Source organism: Prionailurus bengalensis, chromosome B1, assembly GCF_016509475.1.
Source record: "Prionailurus bengalensis isolate Pbe53 chromosome B1, Fcat_Pben_1.1_paternal_pri, whole genome shotgun sequence".
In the NCBI taxonomy this organism is placed as follows: domain Eukaryota; kingdom Metazoa; phylum Chordata; class Mammalia; order Carnivora; family Felidae; genus Prionailurus; species Prionailurus bengalensis.
In genome coordinates this window covers 199,630,430-199,649,694 of record NC_057344.1, presented here as the reverse complement: position 1 = coordinate 199,649,694, position 19,265 = coordinate 199,630,430, and the positions used below count along the sequence as shown (strand labels likewise).

The window sequence follows — 19,265 nt, the reverse complement described above, 5'->3', positions numbered from 1 at the left end:
TCTAATGTGGAATCTCACTTTGGTAAGGAGATTGTTTCCCACCTGCTTGCACTAATTCTAGAAATCACCATGCGTGTGGCAACCACAAATATTAAGTGTGCGTTATTTCTGTTTTTGCAAAAGAGAAAAAAAATCACGGCCGTAATAACCCCAAAGGGTTGATAATAAAAGATCGGAAGTAGATACTTCGGAAGTGACCTCCATTAGGTGAAGTATAAAAAGTCATGTACGATGCTATGGAAATGTAGACGTCAAAATGCTGCAAATGTTCAACCTTATGTATATTTTACCACAATAAAAAGTGTTAACAAACATTCAAAAACATTTTCTTAATGTTTTTATTTATTTTTGAGAGAGAGAGAGACAGAGCATGAGCAGGGGACAGGCAGAGAGAGAGGAAGACACAGAATCCGAAGCAGGCTCCAGGCTCTGAGCTGTCAGCACAGAGCCTGATGCAGGGCTCAGACTCGTGAACTGCGAGCTCATGACCTGAGCTGAAGTCAGATGCTTAACCAACTGAGCCACACAGGTGCCCCCAAAAACATCTTTAAGGGATAAATGCCATCCAGCTCCCATAATCTTATCATAATCCTCAGCTTATAAAACCTTCCCTGAATGAGGCAGGGGCTGGCCCTCGGCTTATTAAGGGTAGGGCATAAAGGGGCTCGTATTCTCCCAACCTAAGCTCTTACTGTCTTATTGTGATTTAAAAAAAGAAACATATATTTGGTCTCCTGCCCACTTCTAGCACAGAGCTCCCAAAACCCTTGGGATTTCCTAAGAGATGACAGTAATAAAGGTGTCTCAATAATCATAACAAAGCTCTTTAAGCCACACCCGCATTTATGTTAACGAAGTGACTTTGGAAGGCACCTGAGGATGGGGGCTGGGTATCCGTGGAGAAAACCAAGTGACCCAGAACTTCCAGGGAGGGGACAGGACAGAGACTGAGTTCAGTCACCAACGGCCAATGATCTAATCAATCTTTCCTTTGTAAGGAGGCTTCCACAAACCCCCCAAAGGATGGGGTTCCAAGAGCTTCAGGTGGGCGAACACAGATTCTGGGAGAGTGACGTCCCAGAGAGGGCAGGGAAACTCCATGCCCCTCCCTCTGCCTTTCCCTGCCTGTCTCCTTTCTCTGGCTGTTCTGAGTTCTACCCTTTTGTGAGAAACCTGTCATCTCGTGGGTCGATGGGTCCCTGTGTTCTGTGAGCTGTTCTAGCAAATTAACCCAACTCAAGGAGAAGGTCGTAGGCACCACTGATTTATGGCCAGTCGGTCGGAAGCACAGGGGACAACCTAGACTTGCAACTGGCATCTGAAGTGGGGACAGCCTCTTGGGACTGAGCCCTGACCCTGTGGGGTCTGACACTGCGTCCAGGTAGATGGTGTCAGAATTGCGTGGATTCACAGGACACCCGGCTGGTGTCAGAGAACTGCTTGATGCATGGAAAGAACGCGCACATAACAATCAGTGTTGGGATCTTGCTCCCGCTCCCAGAGGACCCAGCGTGTCCCTTCTTAGCTGTGTGAGACACGCCCCATACATGGGTCTGGAAGCAGACAGACCCAGGTTCCGGTTTCAGCCACGAGTCAGGTCTGACCTCACCTCTCTCTGCTTCCACGTCCACAGCTGCAGAGGGGAGCCACCCACAGAGCAGCCGCGAGGCTCGGGACGGCACGAACAACGAGCGCACCAGACGTGCGCATTGTCATGAGCACTCCTGTCGCTGGAGCAGGGGTGCCGCTCACGGGGCTGGTCAGCTGTGCTCCGCTTAAGCGCCGGACCGGACCGTGGTAGGCAGCAGGCACCACCCCCATCACCCCGAGATTCACCTCCTCCCGACCCACCTCCCAACCTTCCGCTGTCTTTGGGGAGGCCACGTTCTCCCTCCTCATCCGGCTGGACGCTCCGACAGCAAGTCATCCCCTTCCCCTCTACCCTCTACCCGGAGAGAGAGCCACAGCCTCCAGGCCTCTCTCTGGTCTCTGTAGGTCCTCCCCTCCCTTATCACCCTCCTCCCCCCCACCCCCACCCGGGCCAGGCTTTCCTTCCTGCCAAGGCCAGAAGGCAAGTCAGCTGTTGAACTGGGATTCAAAGCCAGGCCCTCCTGCTTCCCAAAACAGAAGACTGTGCAAGTGAGGTAGAGCAGAGCAAAACATCTTGGAAAGATGCCCCAAATACAGTAAGTGAAAACAGCCAAGTTGCAGAACAATGCGTGTGGCATGGTTCCATTAAAACAAAAACAACAACAACTATATGTTTATATGAGTGTAGAAGCAAAGAAAAACGCCTAAATGAATACAAATTAGCTGCTGACAACAGTTATTGGGTGGGTGGATCTGAACATTCTGTTAAGGTTTGCATTTGTTATGTATTCTTTATGTTCTGGAAAAAAAACAAAAAATCAAACGCAGTCGAAGGAACTCGATAACCGTCCTCCAGTGGTGAGTGAGGGGCCTGCGTGCTCAGGGACGCCATGGACAAGCCTTTGGAGGAAGGGCTCACCTGCAACCACCCCTGGTCCCGGAAGGGATGTGGGGAGCTGAGAGGGTGGCACCAAATGACAACAGACACGGTTGGCCGGCGAGCCGCACTTACCTTTCCCAGCAGCTCAGGCAGGCCCAGCAGTTGCCCCATGAACACGCCAACGCAGATGAAGATGGCGGTCACCTGCCCCAGAGAGCCACGGATCGCCTTGGGCGAGATCTCGTTCAGGTACATGGGGAGCGCGCTGAGGGCGATGCCTGTGAAGGAACAACGGCAGCTGTGAGAGGTCTGTCTTCTCTGCGGGAGGAGCACCCTGGTCAGCGAGAGGGCTGTCTCCCTCGAGGGAGATGGGTCAGGGCCCCCCCTCTGCCGAGCCCCGATAAGAACAGTGCTGCAGCCACAACACTACCCCAAGCTTTCTGCACCAATCGCTGATGCTTTGACATGGCCTGTATCGTTTAATCCAGAAGGCATGGCTGGGAGGCAGATTTCATAGAAGGGAAAACAGACGATGAAGGTGGCGGTGATGGTGGTGACGGTGAAGGTGGTGCTGGTGGTGATGACGATGATGATGGTGGTGGTGGTCGTGGTGATAGTGAAGGTGGTGGTAGTGATGATGATGATGATGGTGGTGATGATGGCGGTGGTGGAGATGGTGACAACGGCGGCGGTGGTGGTGGTGGTGGAGATGGTGATGATGACGGTGATGGTGATGGTGGTGGTGATGGAGGTGGTAGCGGTGATGGTGGTGGTGATGATGGTGACGGTGGTAGTAGTGGAAGAGGTGGTGATGGTGGAGAAGGTGATGGCGGTGGTGGAAGAGGTGGTGGTCATGGTGGTAATGATGGTAGAGGTGGTGGTGGTGATGGTGGTGATAATGCTGACGGAGGGGGTGGTGACAGTGGTGGCGAGAGTGGCAATGAGAGCGGAGGTAGTGGTAGCAGACGGTACTGGTGGTGTTTAGCAGCCAACACACCTAGTGCTTACCAAGTGGCGGGATCCTTCTTATCTCTACGTTTATTAACTTACGTATTTTCATAGTAACCCACTGAAGTAAATGTACTACCGTTATCCTTATTCTAAATATGAGGAAACTGAGGCACAAATGGAGTAACTTTCCCAAATCACCAAGTGATGGCCAGAGAGGCCCGAAGAGATTATTTTGCCCAACAGGTCAGGTCTCCGATTCTAGAACTTGAGCTTCTCCCACTAGCTGACCGTGACTCTTTATATAAGACACGGGACTCAGGTAGGGTAGATACTGTTATACCCATTTTACAACATTTTATAGAGTGCTTGTCAGTTTCAAGAAGCCCAGTTTTCCACCTGTACCTGGGCAAGGCTATTCTCAAATCCCTTTACAGGCCCACAAAGGTCTATAGACCTTATCGCAGGCTGACTCACGGCTCGTCTGGAGCACAGACGGCACACCCCAGAGCCACACTGCCTCCCGGGGAGAATCCCTGTAACTTACAGGCCATGAGGCCTCGGCTTCCCTCTCTGCAGATGGGCTAAGAACTGAGCCTAACTGCACAGGGCGGCTGGGAGAGTTCGCGTCTGCTCACCGTGCAGTGCTCTACAAATCAGTGCCGACAGCACTCATTCTTATTGCCTGACTTTTCACCAGACTGTGAGGGCATCAAACATTTCTTTCCTTCCCTGGCCTCCCCATGCCTCTCGCACCTCCCGAAACACTCTAGGTACCAATCAACGTGCTTCAAGTTAAGCTGAATTCGCCCCAGTCGCTAGCCGTCAGAAAGGCCCTTCCTTTAAAAAAAAAAAAATTAGGAGAGGGACTATGTGACCCAATTTATAAGCTGAGGATCTCTTTCACTGCATCGCAGCCCAGAACAACTTTTCCTGCCTCATCAGAAAGGCAAACACGCTTAAGGTACAAAGAGATGGGAATTATCTGCAAAGTCACAACATAAGCCAGATGCTGTTTGAATTTTTATCCAAAATACACATGCTGAAAACAGCTGGCCTCGTGGAAGCACTGGCTGGCCGGGGACCAGCTTGGCACCTTGCTGCCTGGGGTGGGGAGCACCACAGGGGGAGACACGTACAAGGACTCAAGTCCCAGAGCCCCGGCTTCCTCGCCAGGTGACCTTGATCAAGTCAATTAGCTTCTCCTAGCCTCGGCTTCCTGATCTATAAAATTAGGGTAATAATTGCTGTCTATTTCTGTTGCAGTGGCAATGAAATTATCACACATAAGGCTTCTGCCTCACGTGTGGTCACTTGACAGGCACTTAAAAAACTGTCAGTTTCCTTTCCCCGATGTTCCTCCTCCCCGCTGAGGCTAATCACCTCTCAAAAAATGAATGAGGAAATGATAAAGCTGGTGGGAAAGAGGCGGCGAGGTGGCGGTGAAGGGCACGGAGCCACAGCTGGGACAGTAATTATACCCCCTTCACACAGGTGCTGTGCACAGGTGAGATGTATGTGAAATGCTTTGCAGGTGACTGCATACAGTAAGCTGTCGATAAGTGGTGGCCGTTCTCCTCTCCCAGCTGTGAAATGACATGGCAAAATGCGACGCTGGTGGCTAAACCGGGGCCGAATGAGGAGGCAGTCTACATGAAAGCCACCACATGCCAGTTGGCTGGGGACTGTCCCGGTTTTAGCACTGGAAGTCCTGCGACCCAGGCAAACCAGGGGGTAGGTCATCCGAGGCCCGTAGTGCTGCACCAGGCATCCCACACCCGAGTGGCCTCTCTCGACCCACGACCCCCATCTCTTGCCACTCTTCCTCCCCAGGGGCCCCCAGCCTTGGGGTTCGCTGAACCCCAGGAGCATACTGACTGTAGGATATTGGCCTTTGCTGCTCTGTTTATCTGGAACCTCGGTTGTCACAGCCCCATAAGCTGACCCCCGCCTGTGCTTCCTGTCTTACCAAGCCCCCAGCAAAGTGACCTCATTTGGAAGTTGTTTGCAGATGTACTCAAGTTAAGAGGAGGTCATACCGGATAAGGGTGGGTCCTAAATTCAATGACTGGCATCCTTATAAGAGGTCATGTGAAGATACTGAGAAGGAGGCTATGTGAAGATGGGGACAGGGACAAGAGAGACGCCAGTCAGGGAAGGCCAAGGGGTGCAGAGCACAGAAGAGATTCACCCTCAGAGCCTCGAGAAGGAACAAAGCCTGCCTGCACCTTGATGTTGGGCTTCTGGCCTCTGAACTCTGATAGCATGATCTCTATTGTTTGAGGCCTGCCCCCGGGAGACTAGCACACCTCCTCACTGAGGCCTTCCCTGGCCACCTGCTGGAACTGGCCCCTTCCCCAGCTCTTTGTCTCTACATCCAGTCCTGGCTCCCCCGAATGCTTAGTGCTTTCTGCATGTTTCTTGTTTGGTATTTACTCGACCGTCTGTTTCCTCACCCGCAGCCACAGTGAAGCTCCCTGAGAGCACGGCACCTGCAGCGCCAGCCCTGGGACAGACAGGGGCTTGATTAACGTGTATTATGGGGGCCTGGGTGGCATGGTGGGTTAAGGTCATACTCCTGATTTCGGCTCAGGTCACGATCTTGCAGTATGTAGGTTCAAACCCCGCGTCGGGCTCTGCGCTGATGGTGCAGAGCCTGCTTGGGATTCTCTGTCTCTGCCTCTCTCTCTGCCTCTCTCTCAGTCTCTCTCTCTCTCTGCCCCTCCCCTACTGTCTCTCTCTCTCTCAAAATAAATAAAAAAGAAACAAACCACGTACTGAATGGGTTCCCGCCCACTCCTGCTCTACTGTTATTTGTTTAATCCTGGCTCATAAAGGCCAGGGTCAGCAGATACCAGCGATCTGGAGTCGCGGACCCTGGCAGGCTGGTCCCTGGTTACAACTGTGGTCTGTGGGAGCAGGCCCCCCGGTGGGCAGTCAGACAGCGAGCAGAGACTCCGAGAAGTGAGCAGAGGGCAGCATGCCTCGTATCTAAAACATTACAACAGTCCCAGTGTACCGAGCCTGCTACACCTTCCAGAAGGCCTTCCCCTTCCTCAGGGTGCACGGTCTGATGGTGTGCAAGGGCAGTCAGGGCACACGCCCTCACACAGGCGAGCAAGGCTCTCCGATTCCTCTCAGAGTCCAATTGGATTGTCAGCTCTTAGCCCTCATAAAGCAGAAGGGACCTCAGAAAACATTTTCTAGGGAAATCAGAGATGCTGAAAGAAATACTCTAGGGACACCTGGAAATGTACATTTTCCTACTGGGGTAAAGAAAAATTTGAGTCCAGTCCAAAGTATTTACTGAATGTAGTTAAGTCTTGACTTTTGAAAATCAAATTATGACATATGCTTTTCAAAAAGTTTTTTCAATGTTTATTTATTTTTGAGAGAGAGAGAAAGCAGAGCGTGAGCAGGGGTGGGGAGGGGCAGAGAGAGAGAGGGAGACACAGAACTCGAAGCAGGCTCCGGGCTCCGAGCTATCAGCCCAGAGCCCGATGTGGGGCTTGAACTCACAAACCGCGAGATCATGACCCGAGCCAAAGTCGGACGCTCAACCGACTGAGCCACCCAGGCGCCCCAAATTATGACATATATTTTTAAATCGCGCAGATAATACGCGTGTAGTCTCATGAATCATCACAAAATGCGCACGCCTGTGCAACTCCCACCCAGGTCAAGAATCAACCTACACACACACACACACACACGCACACACACACACACACACACACACACAAGAATCAACCTACAATACCAGCCCCCCGGAAGCCGCACCCTGTGCTTCCTCGGGACCACCATCCTCTCCCTTTTCCCCCAAGGTCACCACCAGCCTGATGCTGTCACCAAAGATGCGTGTACACAGAATCACAGGGGATGTATTTCTCAGGTATTTCATCTCTTTTGTGTTTCTCACGAACGTGAAATGCATCCGTGCTGTAGTACACAGCTGTAATCTGTTCGTTTTATTGCTGTGTCATATTCCAACGTGTGAGAATATCACAATTCATCCACCTTCCCATTGATGGACACTTCAGCGCTCTCCAGTTTGGGATTAACACTAACAGTGCCCCATAAACATGCTTACACAAGCGTGTAGATGCACATGTATGGAAATATATATACACAGCAACCATAAGATATGTATGTTCAGTTTTGGTAGATAAATCCAGTTTCCCCAAATCATCACACCAACTTACACCTTTATAAGAGACGTATGAAATACTTTGCTCCACATTTTTGCCAATATTTGGCATTACTGGTCTTTTTAATTTTTAGCAATTGTGGTTTTAATGTGCATTTCCTTAATTACGAGTGAGATTTATTTATTTTAATTTCCAGTGTAGTTAACACACAGTGTTCTATGGGTTTCAGATGTACAATCTAGTGATTCGACACTTCCACACATCACCCAGTGCTCATCACAAGTGCCCTCCTTAGTCCCCATCACCTATTTCACCCATCCCCCCACCCCCTCCCCTCTGGTGGCATCAGTTTGTTCTCTATGTAGGTAAGAGTCTGTTTCTTGGTTTGTCTCTCTCTTTTCTTTTGCTTGTTTACTGTTTCTCAAATGTCACATATGAGTGAATTCCACATATGGTATTTGTCTTTCTCTGACTTATCTCAGAATAGTACTCTCTAGCTCCATCCACGTTGTTGCAAATGACAAGACTTCATTCTTTTTGACGGCTGAGTAATATTCCATGACATCTCACATCTTTTTTATCCCATCATCTATTGACAGACACTTTGGGCTGCTTCCATAGTTTTGCCATTGTAAATAATGCTACTGTAAACATGGGGTGCATGTATCCCTTTGAATTAGGGTTTTTGTGTTTTTGGGGGTAAGTAGTGTGATTACTGGGTCATAGATAAGTTCCGTTTTTAACTTTTTGAGGAATACTAATGTAACTTGTGAAAATGCCTATTTTGTCTCTTAGCCATTTTTGTAAGAGATGTTCTGTCTTTTTATTATTGATTTGTAAGAGTTCTTAATGTATTCTGTGTATGAGCCCTTTGTCAATTTCATTCATTGCGAATATTTTCCTGCTCTCTGTGGTTTGTCCCTTCATTAATGGTGATTTCTTTGTATGAATAGAAAGAAGTCTTTAATTTTAATGTAGTTCAATTTATCAATTCTTTTACTTTAAACTAGTGCTGTTCTGTCCTGTTTAAGAGATCTTTCCGTGTCCTAAGATGATGAAAATATTACATGGTATGTTACCTTCTTGGATATTTATGGTTTTACCTCTCATCTTTAGAGCTATAATCTACGTGGGATTGATTGTGCGTATGAAGTCAAGGAGTGTTCAGGTTTCATTTGTAATGGCATTAAAATGTCAGGTGTCAATACAAATGCAGTATTGCACCTTGGATGGCGCAATCTGGACTTTATCCCTAAGACAACTCCCCAGAGAGAAGCAGCAGCAGAAAAATACAGATAACAACTCTTGAACAATAAGCCTCTGTTTTGCAAAAACAGCTACGATGTACCAATAATAACTTAAGTTATACCTGTAGAAATTTCCTGACCATAGACATAAGCAAAAAGGGGTTCTTTCACGGTTGCTGGGATTATTACTTTCCTTCCTGGTTACCCCAGGAACTCATGTTTCCGGAAAGATGCAATACATAGAAACATTCCATTTAAAATAAATTTCACATAAAATATTCCAAGCATAAAAACACAGGTGCATATTAACATCTGCTCCCTTCTTGGAGTCTGCAGTCCCCATCAGACTACCACTGGGTCCTGTTCCCATACAGCACAATCACAACTGAGTACCAGCCTGCCAGGGGCTGCAATTTCCAACCACTGGTGACCCCAACTGACCGGACATCATTTATTGAAAAGACGCTCTTCCCTTCAGCTCTCCAGCTACACCTTCACCATAGATAAGTGTCCATATATGTATGGCTCAGCTTCAGAAGTCTCATTTCTAGTCCACTGATGTATTTCTCTCTCTTTGCACCAATCTGCACTGTCTGAACCACTGTAACTTTCTGTTGATGCCTCACAGATTAAGTTCTCCCATTTTTCTTTTTCTGGAAGATAATCTTGTGAATTCTCAGCACTTTGTATTCCCATGTACATTTTAGAAGCAGTCTGAAATTTCCATTTTACAAAACCTGCTTGGATTTGCTTGGGTTTGTATCGAATCTATAGATCAGTATAGAGGGAACATCATTATAATGTTGTCTTCCAACTTGTGAATATGGAATACCCCCCATGTATGTGTCTAATTTCTTTCCGTAATATTTTATAGATTTTTGTGTAGATAATAAGGAGATTAGAAATTGCACATTTCCCACTAGACTTATTCGTGGGTATTTGACGGTTTTTACAGCCTTTTAAATGGTATAGTTTATAAATTTCACTTTCTACATAAGAATACAATTGCTTTTAGTGTATTGACCTTATGTATAGAAATAAAATTGCATTTAGTGTTACAAGTACACAAGTATGATGACTTTTTATCCAGAGACCCTGGTAGCCAAATCCACTCCCTCATTCTAAAGTTTATTTATAGATTTAGATGTTTTATGCATTCATGACATCGGTGACAGATGACAGTTTTAGTTCATCTTTTCCAATCTTTATACCTTGTGTTAAAAAAAAATTTATTTGCCTCGTTGCATTAGCTAGGACCTCTCGTACTATGTTGACTCAGAGTGGTGACAGCATGTATTTTGTGTCGCTCCTGAGCTCAGAGAAAAACCTATCAACATCTTAGTACTGAGTATGATGACTGCTGTAGGTCTGGGTAGACAGCCTTCATTAGTATAAGGAAATTTTCTTCTATTCCTCGTTGGTTAGAGTTGTTTTTACATTTTTTTTTTTACCGTAAGTGGATACTGAACATTATCAACTATTTTTTCTGCATATGTCAAAATCATCATATAATTTTGTCTTCAAATGTATTCTGTAAATATGATGAATCACCCTGATTCTCAAATGTTAATCCAATCTTCCACTGCTGGCGTAACTCAGCTAGGTCTTGACCTATTATCTTTTTATGTTTTATGTTGTTTATCGTTGAAATTGTTCGCTAAGTCTTTGCTTAGGATTTTTATATCTATGTTCCTTAATGATATTGGCCTGTAATTTCTTCCCTGTAGAGTTCTTGTAAGGATATGCTATCCAGGATACACTCATCTTATCAAATGAGCTGGGAAATATCCCCCCTGGAAATGTTTATACAGAATTGGTATTGTTCTCTCTTAAGGAAGCTTTGAATCACCTTTGTTGGGAGGTTTTTAATTATATGTTCAACTTATTTAATAGAATAGGACTATTAGATACTCTAATTATTCTTACATCACTATTGGTTAAGATTTCTCTTTCTAGGCATTTGTACACTTTAAGTTTTCAAATATATCACATCACAATATATTCTTATCTCTCTAATGCTTCAGGAGCTGGCCATTTAAACCCTAATATTAGTTATTAATTCCTTCTCTTTTTATAAATAGTCTCACAAGGGTTTAGCAATGTTATTAATCTTTTATAGAACTCACTTTGATCTTGCTGATGCACTCCAATGAAAATTCCCTTTCCAACTTCTTGAGATGGAAATTTAGATCACTGATTTTTAGCCTTTTGCATTTGAGGTTATAAATTTTACTCGAAGTATGGCTGTAGCTGTAGTCCACAAATTTTGAGATGTCTTGTGTAGTATTTTCATTATCATTTAATCCAAACTATTTAAAAATTTCCATTGTGATTTCTTTTTGTCCCTCTGGTTACTCAGAAATACACGTTCATTACTTGGAGTGTATGTCACTTACATCTTAGTTCCCAAACCTGTGAAGATTTTCTACTTATACTTTTTTAATTAGCTTCTAACTTAATTCTGCTGTGGTCAGAGAACATAGTCTAATATTAATCCTTTTAAATGTGTTGAGACTTGCTTTATGGCTCATCATATGGTTGATTTTTGTAAATGGCCCATGAAAGCTAAAAAGAAACGTGTGTTTAACAGTTCTAAAGTTTAATGTTAATATGTTGATTAGCTCATATTTGTTAACTGTGTCATTCAAACATTCTAGCTACTACTGATGTTTCTGTCCACTCGTTTTATCAATGGCTGAGACAGTATTTCTCATTTCAGTCTGGCTAACTTTTAGCTTATACTCACTTTCAGTTTATACATTTTGATGCTTTTTATTAAGTGCATATCAAATTTAGAATTATTATATTCCTGGCAAATTGAATGTTTCATCATCATGAAACCTCTCTCGTTGTCTTTAGTAATTTTTGTTGCCTTCAGATCTACTTAGGCTCTTATCAGTACTGCCGAACCATATTTACGGGCTTGGGTTTGCCTGGGATTGCTTTTTATATTATTTTATTTTCAATCTTCCTATGTCTTTACATCTAAGATACAAACAGCATATACACAGGTATTTGATTTATCCAGTGTAACCATTTTTATCTTTTAAAAAAAAATTTTTTTAATGTTTATTTATTTTTGAGAGAGAGAGAGAGAGAGCATGAGCAGGGGAGGGGCAGAGCGAGAGGGGCAGACACTGAATTGGAAGCAGGTTCCAGGCTCCGAGCTGTCAGCACAGAGCCTGACACCGGGCTTGAACTTACAGACTGCGAGATCATGACCTGAGCCGAAGTCGGACGCTCAACCGACTGAGCCACCTAGGCGCCCCACCATTTTTATCTTTTAATTGGAGTACTGAGTCTATTTAGTGTTATTCTTGTGTTTAAATATAACATCTTACCATTTGCTGTTCTATATGGCACTCTCCTATATTTGGTTTTCTCTCCTCTCTTGCCTTCTTTAGGATTAAGTATTTTTAAGTCATTTGATTGTTATATTATTTTCTCTTCTTTAAATTATTGCTCTAGAGGTCATTTCATGAATCTGTGTCTTAGTGAAATCTAATATAAAGTAGTACATTTAGTATTTCCCAGATAATGCAAAGAATTTAATACACTCCAATTTCATGTACTCCCTTCCTGATTTATATGCTATTTTAGTTGTGTATTTTAATTTTTCTGTCTTCTTCTCTTCACACAGGCACACACACACAGACATGCACACCCCCCCCCCCCGTATGGTACCTGAACATCGTCTGGTAGCTATGCTGTTATCTGTACTGTACATGTGAGGACAGGGATAGAGGGATAGAGAAGTCTGTCTGAGGTCACCCAGATGGTAGGTAGCAGGGCTGGGACCAGAATCCATCCTTCAGAACACCTTACATGCTCTCTGTCATGTTAAAATTGGACTCCAATCATAACATATGCTCTTACTTCACAATCTCCTATTGTCTGATGTTGTTTAATGAGTAAACGATATAGCTCCGTGTGGCATGCGAGGTCCAGAAGTTTCAAGAGACTATTCAAGATAGTAGGTCTAAGGTGAGTACAAAGGAGCCAAAGCAGATTTTTTTGTAGAGTTGGTAGAAACCTCAGCCACCAGAGTCCACTCCTCCTTATTTTCTGGATGACATTACTAGGGTCCAGAGAGGTGAAATGATGGTGCCAAGGTCAGCTGGCAAGTCAATGGTAGAACCAGAACTTAAAGTCACTTCCTTGACCCTGATTTGATATTCTTTCCATGTCATATGCTTCTCTAAATGCTACTGTTCATATTTGTCCACCAGAGAGCTCCTAATGCAGCAGGGGGGCGCATCAGAGAGCTCCTAATGCATGGACACAGGCTTGCACCCCTAGGAGTGTGGGCAGCACTGGGAGGGCTTGGCAGGAACCTGTCCGACACAATCTTCCACAAACACAAAACATTTTCAATGTAAAAATGTGTTTGTTTGTTTGTTTGTTTGTTTATTGGCCAAGCTTTTTAGAGAAAGGACACTTCAGGAAGGCATCGTGGGTTTCTGCTGTGGTTCCAAATACTGCCCGCAAACCCGGCTTGAGCAGCACAGCCTCTGCAAAGCCTCTAGGCTCATCACTCGGCTTTAAATGACAGACAGTCCACTCATCTCCTGCCCAGCAATTTTCCTTTCTTCCTGACCAACTGCCTCACCTCAAATGCCTGCTCAAAAGCAGGTCCCCGTCTCTGCTTTGAGAGGGCTTGGTGAGCATAAATGACCTGAAGCTTCCACATCGTGGGCCAGCTCCAACAGGCTATTCTCCAGAAGTCAGAGGGTCTGATTTTTTCTCCCCTCCTTGTTCTTACTTTTTGTCTTCTGCTTCTTTTTGAAAAGCTCCTCAGAAAAGGGGTCTAACAGACACGTGTCTTGAATACGTGGCCTTGTAAAAATGGCATCGCTCTTCAAATCCGGCTTTTTCTTAGTTAAGGAAATTCAGAGAGCAGCTAACTATGTGTAGTAAGTGTGGCCTCCCCCAGAATAGCTGGAGAGGAAGACAACTGGGAGAGGGTGATGGATAAAATCTAAACCTGCCAGAGACGCCCTCCGCGGGGGAAGGTCCCTCATGCTGCACCTCACCTGGCCTTTCTCATCGGGCCTGTGAAACCAGACATCTCGGTCCAAATCTGGGATCTACACCTTATTCACTGAGAATAAAAACAATGGCAGCACTAAGGGCAATGATGCCGTCACCATTCTCAGAGCTGGGCGAAGGCACGAGATGCCTGGAATGTACGAAGCGCCACCCACGCAGCCTCTTGGTTCGTTTTCACGCGCCCACCTGCGGGGCCTCGCGATGAAGACTCAGAGGCTAAGACAGCGAGCAGAAGGCTGCTCTTCACAGTCCTTGAGTCTGCGTCCTCGGGGGCTTAGGTCCCTCTGCGTCCTCGGGGGCTTAGGTCCTTCTGACACGGACTGTGCGCCTGGTCATGAGACTCGGCCTGGCTGAGGGGACCCCGACAGACGTGCCACAAGTGCTTGCACGGCGGGTCCTGCCCGGTTGCCACTCTCTGGAACTCTGAGGATCCCCTGGGAAGAGACCCTGTGGAGCAGAGACGAGCTGGCCCCTGCGGCCCCAACTCAGCTGCCGACAACCAAACAGGCGAGTGAGGCCATCTGAAGTCGCCCCACAGCGCTCGAGAGAGCCCAGAGGAGAGCCGCAGAGCTGGCCCGGATCAGAACTGCCCCACCAGCCCATAGACTTACAAAGTCAGCCAAAACCATTACTGCTGGGGCGCCTGGGTGGCTCAGTGGGTTAAGCGTCCAACTTCAGCTCAGGTCATGATCTCATGGTTCATGAGTTCGAGCCCCACGTCAGGCTCTGTGCTGACAGCTCGGAGCCTGGAGCCTGCTTTGGATTCTGTCTCTCTCTCTCTCTCTCTCTCTCTCTCTCTCTCTCCCCCCCCCCCCCCCCCCCACTCATGCTCTGTTGCTCTCAAAAATTAACATTTAAAAAAATTACTGCTTTAAGCCCTTATGTTTCAGTTTTTTATATTTTATTTTTGGTAGCAAAACCTAAGTGATTCAAAGCCATGAAATAAGCTAGGTGAGTGGGAGAACCCAGACAGTGCAAACCCATAGCCCTCAGCCTTAACCATGCTACAATCACATGTGTCTGAGCCTCAGTGTCCTCCAGGTAAAATGACAACAACGTAACAGTCCTTCAGCATTAGATCAGAGCACAACAACCCAGTTAACCATCACTGGTTAACTGCGAGACACCACGTAAAGCCAGGCATTATTCTTACCAATGAACATTTTCTAGAGCCATGTCTTTCTACCTGAATACCAAGACAGAGGAGTAATTTCACCCTGAGTCTGGGTTATTACTGATCCTGAGTATTTCCCACCAGCAGCGCAGGGGAGGGGTGGGAAGTCTCGCCCCCTGACCTTCCTCAGGCCCTCACTCTCCTGCTCACCTCTGCCTGAGGCACGTTTGTTGTTCAGCTCACTCCCAAAGCCTGGGGCCTGCAGCCTGCAAGAATCAGCAAGGAAGGGAATGAGCCTTTAATGAGCTCACAAGTTTGGCAGATTTTATATGTGTATATGGCGTCCTGTCAGTCTTGTGACAGCCCTTCAAAGCAGGTGTTATTTCTGTTTTACAAATGGGGAAACCAAGGCCATTAAGCACCTTGTCAGAAGTCAGTGATCGGTAAGCAGCAGACCTCAGAGCAAAGGCAGAGATTTCTAATCCAAAAGCTTGCAAGCTTCCCACAAATGCCTGAAAGTATTACCTTCCACACTCACAGTATTTAGAAAGAAAGCAAGGTTGGTTGGTCGGTTGGCCGGTCAGCTGGTTTTACTAATATAATATATTTGGAGGCCCCTGCTCTCACAGCCCACAGCCAGCAGCCGGCTGCACCTCGCAGCCTCGCGGCCGCCATCTCACCCCACCACAGCTCTTCCCCTTGGACAACTGGCTCCCCGATTCCACTCTTCTCTATACAGAAGCAGGAGGAATCTTACGGAAAAAACAACCAGCTCATGTCACGTCACCCTCGGCACAAATCCTACAATGCCCTACGTGATCTGAGCGGCCCCTCTTCAACCTCATCTACAACTCTCCTCCCACTCACCAAGCTCCAGCCCTGCTGGCCTCCTCACTCTCCAAGCACGACTCCACCACAGGGCCAGTGCACTGTTCTCTTGGCCAGGAACCCCATTCCCCCGACATTTACTGGGTCCTCACTCTTGGTTCATGCTGGTCTTTGCTCATGTGTTTCCTCCTCTGAGCAGTCCTCCCTGACTGCCCTACCTAAAATAGTCCCCACTCTCCTCCTGCCCTGCTTCATTTCTCTCCTAGGGCTTGCCACTACCTACCTTATGTATCTAATTATGTGTCTGTCCACCCACTAGAATGTAAGCTGCACAGGTAGGGACTGGGGCATTTCACTCACCACTGTGTCCCCGGCATGGAGAAGAATGCCAGGCACAGCAGGGGCTCCACAAATACTCAGTGAATACATGAAGGAATGAATAAGTCAGAGTCCGGACAGGAAACACAACCCTCATTAAAACTCCCCTGGAAACCACAGACAATCTCAGAATATGAATTTTACAGTGAAGATGACAAAGCAAAAGGCATGACGTACTGAAAACCATCCAGGTCTTTGGAGTTGACTCGGGTTTCTACCAGGCAGTGTTTCTCAATTAGCCTGCTAGAGCCTCATGAGTGGTTCATCTCATGGGACTGTCCCCTTCATGCAGACTTTCTGCATCTTTGGTCCCTGGCAACTCACCACTAGTAGGAGCCCAGTCCTGTGACAGCTCCAAACACCACTCACATTTCGAAGCACCCCCGAGGCACGCATTACTGCCTCTTGCAGTAACGGTTAAGGCTTACCTCCATCCACGCCCATGATGAAGCGTCCCACGATGAGCATTTCAAAGGCTCCTGCCTGGAGAGAACAGGCCATGAGCAGTGCAGCAGATATCGCAAACCCATTGTTGACCAGCAGAGTGTGCTTCCTGGAAAAAAAGGAGTGGTTTGATGAGGAGGCCCACCGTGAGGATGTTGACCTATCCATCCCAGGAGCAGGGGTCACGCCCTTCAGAAGGGTCAGCAGAGTGAGATTCAGGCACAGTGGAAAGAACATTGACCTAAGGGTCAGGAACAGGGCCCAGAACCCCACTGATCCCTACTGCCACCTTTGGCTGTATGACCCTGAGCAAGGCACTTCCCCCTCCTGGGTTCACCACTAAGGCTAATTAGGTCACCTTCAAAGGCAGTGTCACATTTCACGAATTCCCTGATGCAATACTGTATTTCATCAACTCTAAGACCTTCACTTAACATTTCTAAAGTCAAGATGTGCCTTATAATCCTTGAGTCAGAGTTCAAGCATGAAAATGGAAACCACTCTAGTGATTTTAGCAGAGAGAATTTAACATAGGGAGTTGGTTAAGCAGGTATTGGGGAACTCAGATGTCAAAAGGGGGATCTCTGAAGATGGGGTGCTGCCCATGTGGTGCTGACACTTTGGGGGCTTGGAAGAAGGGCCCTCAAGACCTGGCTTATCTTCAAGGGTGGGCACTGGCCCATTGGGGCTGTTCTTCTGAGGGGCACAGTGTTCTGAGGTGTAGACAAAGGCTGGGAACTAGACTCACTGCTGGGACTAGCAGGAAATTCAGCCAAACAGGACCAAGCCCCTTGCCCCTCCTCCTCTAGTGTGGCTCTTGTGTGCCTCTTATCAAAGGGCAGATGAGACATGCAGGTCCCAGCCCCTGCATCACAGGGCAGAGCATCGAGGGTAAGTCTGGAGCTGAGAGACCACAGTCTGAAAACCAGCACAGTGTCCTATAGCTTTAATTAGCAGCCTTTCCCTTTCTCTTTCTCCCCCTTCCTTCCTTCCTTCCTTCCTTCCTTCCTTCCTTCCTTCCTTCTTTCCTTCCTTCCTTCCTCCCTCCCTCCCTTTCCTTCCTTTCTTTCTCCCTATCCCTCTCTCTTCCTTCCTTCTTTCCTTCCTTCCATCCTTCCTTCTCTGAATTTCGTGTAACAATGCTTCTTATACACGATGACATCTTCGATTTGATAAATTACAGCCCTAAGTGTGAGGATGAACTAATTTCTCTTGAACAAGGTCAGTCAAATTCCTATGGCAATTATTCCTATAGCTGCTCTGTGCCAGGACTGCTGTCACTGTTCTGGTAACATGTCTCTAAGACCTCATGGTTGAGAATCATGACTTGTTTGGGGCCTGGAGACCTGGGTCCCTGCACCAGTTGTACTTTTATGAGCTAGGTGACTCTACTTTATTTATTGCTCTGTGTTTTCCTTTACTCATTTACAGAATGATAATAGCTCACACTTACTAAATTCTTGCTCTATGATAAACCCTGTTCTAAGCACTTTACAGGAGTAGCTCATGTCCTGCTCAAAATGACCCTATGAGGTAGATACTTCATTATCCTTATTCTATAGATAAGTTAACCAGGATATACACAAATTAGAAATTTAGGCCATAAAACTAGTGAGTTAAGAGCTGGAAAAAAAATCATAGCTTCTCACAGGATATTTTTTCCCTAACAAATCAATGAGTTAACAAATATTAAATTGTTTTGTAAATTGGAAGAAGCTAGAGACTTGAAAGGGGACTTTGTTATTACTTTTGGGAGTTAGAGGCCTTAAACTCCAGGCTGGGGCTCTTTCCACTATTTCTTATTTATCTCAAACTTTCCATTAAACTTTTTCCGCCTGCCTACATCTTCTTGGAGAATCCCAAAGCTAATCACACTTTCATGATGGCACAAAGACTGGTTCAACATCTTCTATAATGTGAACTGAAAAAGCCCAGGTCTCCCTTATTTAAACAAATTATGATACATCTATGTAATGGTACATTACATAGACATTAAAACAGAAGTAGCTTTCTATATTCTGATACAGGAAGATCTCCAAGATATATTGTCAAGTGTAAAGAACAAGGTACAGAACTTTGCATAGAATATGCAACAATTTGTGTGATAAAGGAATGTGTGTGTGTGTGTGTGTGTGTGTACGCACGCACATGCACATGCATGCAAAAACAGACACAAACCTTGGAAAAGGTACACAAAAAAACTGGTATCACAGGTTGCCCCCAGGAAGGGGTTCTGATTGGCTGGGGGAGAGAAATACAATGGAAGCCTTCTACTTTACATTCGTTTGGTCCTTTTAAAAGTTATGCCATACGAATGTATTATTTATTCAAAACATAAATACAATCTCACTGTCAAAAAGTTAATTTAAGTGGATGCCATGAGGGGAAAATTATGATTTAGCCAAGACTTAAAACAGAAATTCCAATCTAGGCTGACCTCCCTCATTCTTTTTTTTTTTAAGGTTTATTTACTTTTGAGAGAGAAAGAGAGACAGAGCACAAGTAGGGAAGGGGCAGAGAGACAGAGACACAGAATCTGAAGCAGGCTCCAGCCTCTGCGATGTCAGCATAGAACTCGACATGGGGCTCGAGCCCACAAACCGCGAGATCATGACCTGAGCTGAAGTCAGACGCTTAAC

General features: G+C 46.2%; 1 protein-coding gene across 3 annotated transcripts in view; it reads right to left on the bottom strand.

The window, feature by feature from the left end:
• Window positions 1–19,265, bottom strand: part of SLC2A9 (solute carrier family 2 member 9) — a 256,914-nt gene that overhangs the window by 155,783 nt on the left and 81,866 nt on the right. For all 3 annotated transcript variants that reach the window (XM_043572969.1, XM_043572968.1, XM_043572967.1), the window contains 2 exons: window positions 16,611–16,735; window positions 2,603–2,748 (listed from right to left, as the gene is read on the bottom strand). In XM_043572969.1, coding sequence (XP_043428904.1) covers window positions 2,603–2,748; window positions 16,611–16,735 — 271 coding nt within the window. The remainder of the gene's footprint in view (window positions 1–2,602; window positions 2,749–16,610; window positions 16,736–19,265) is intronic.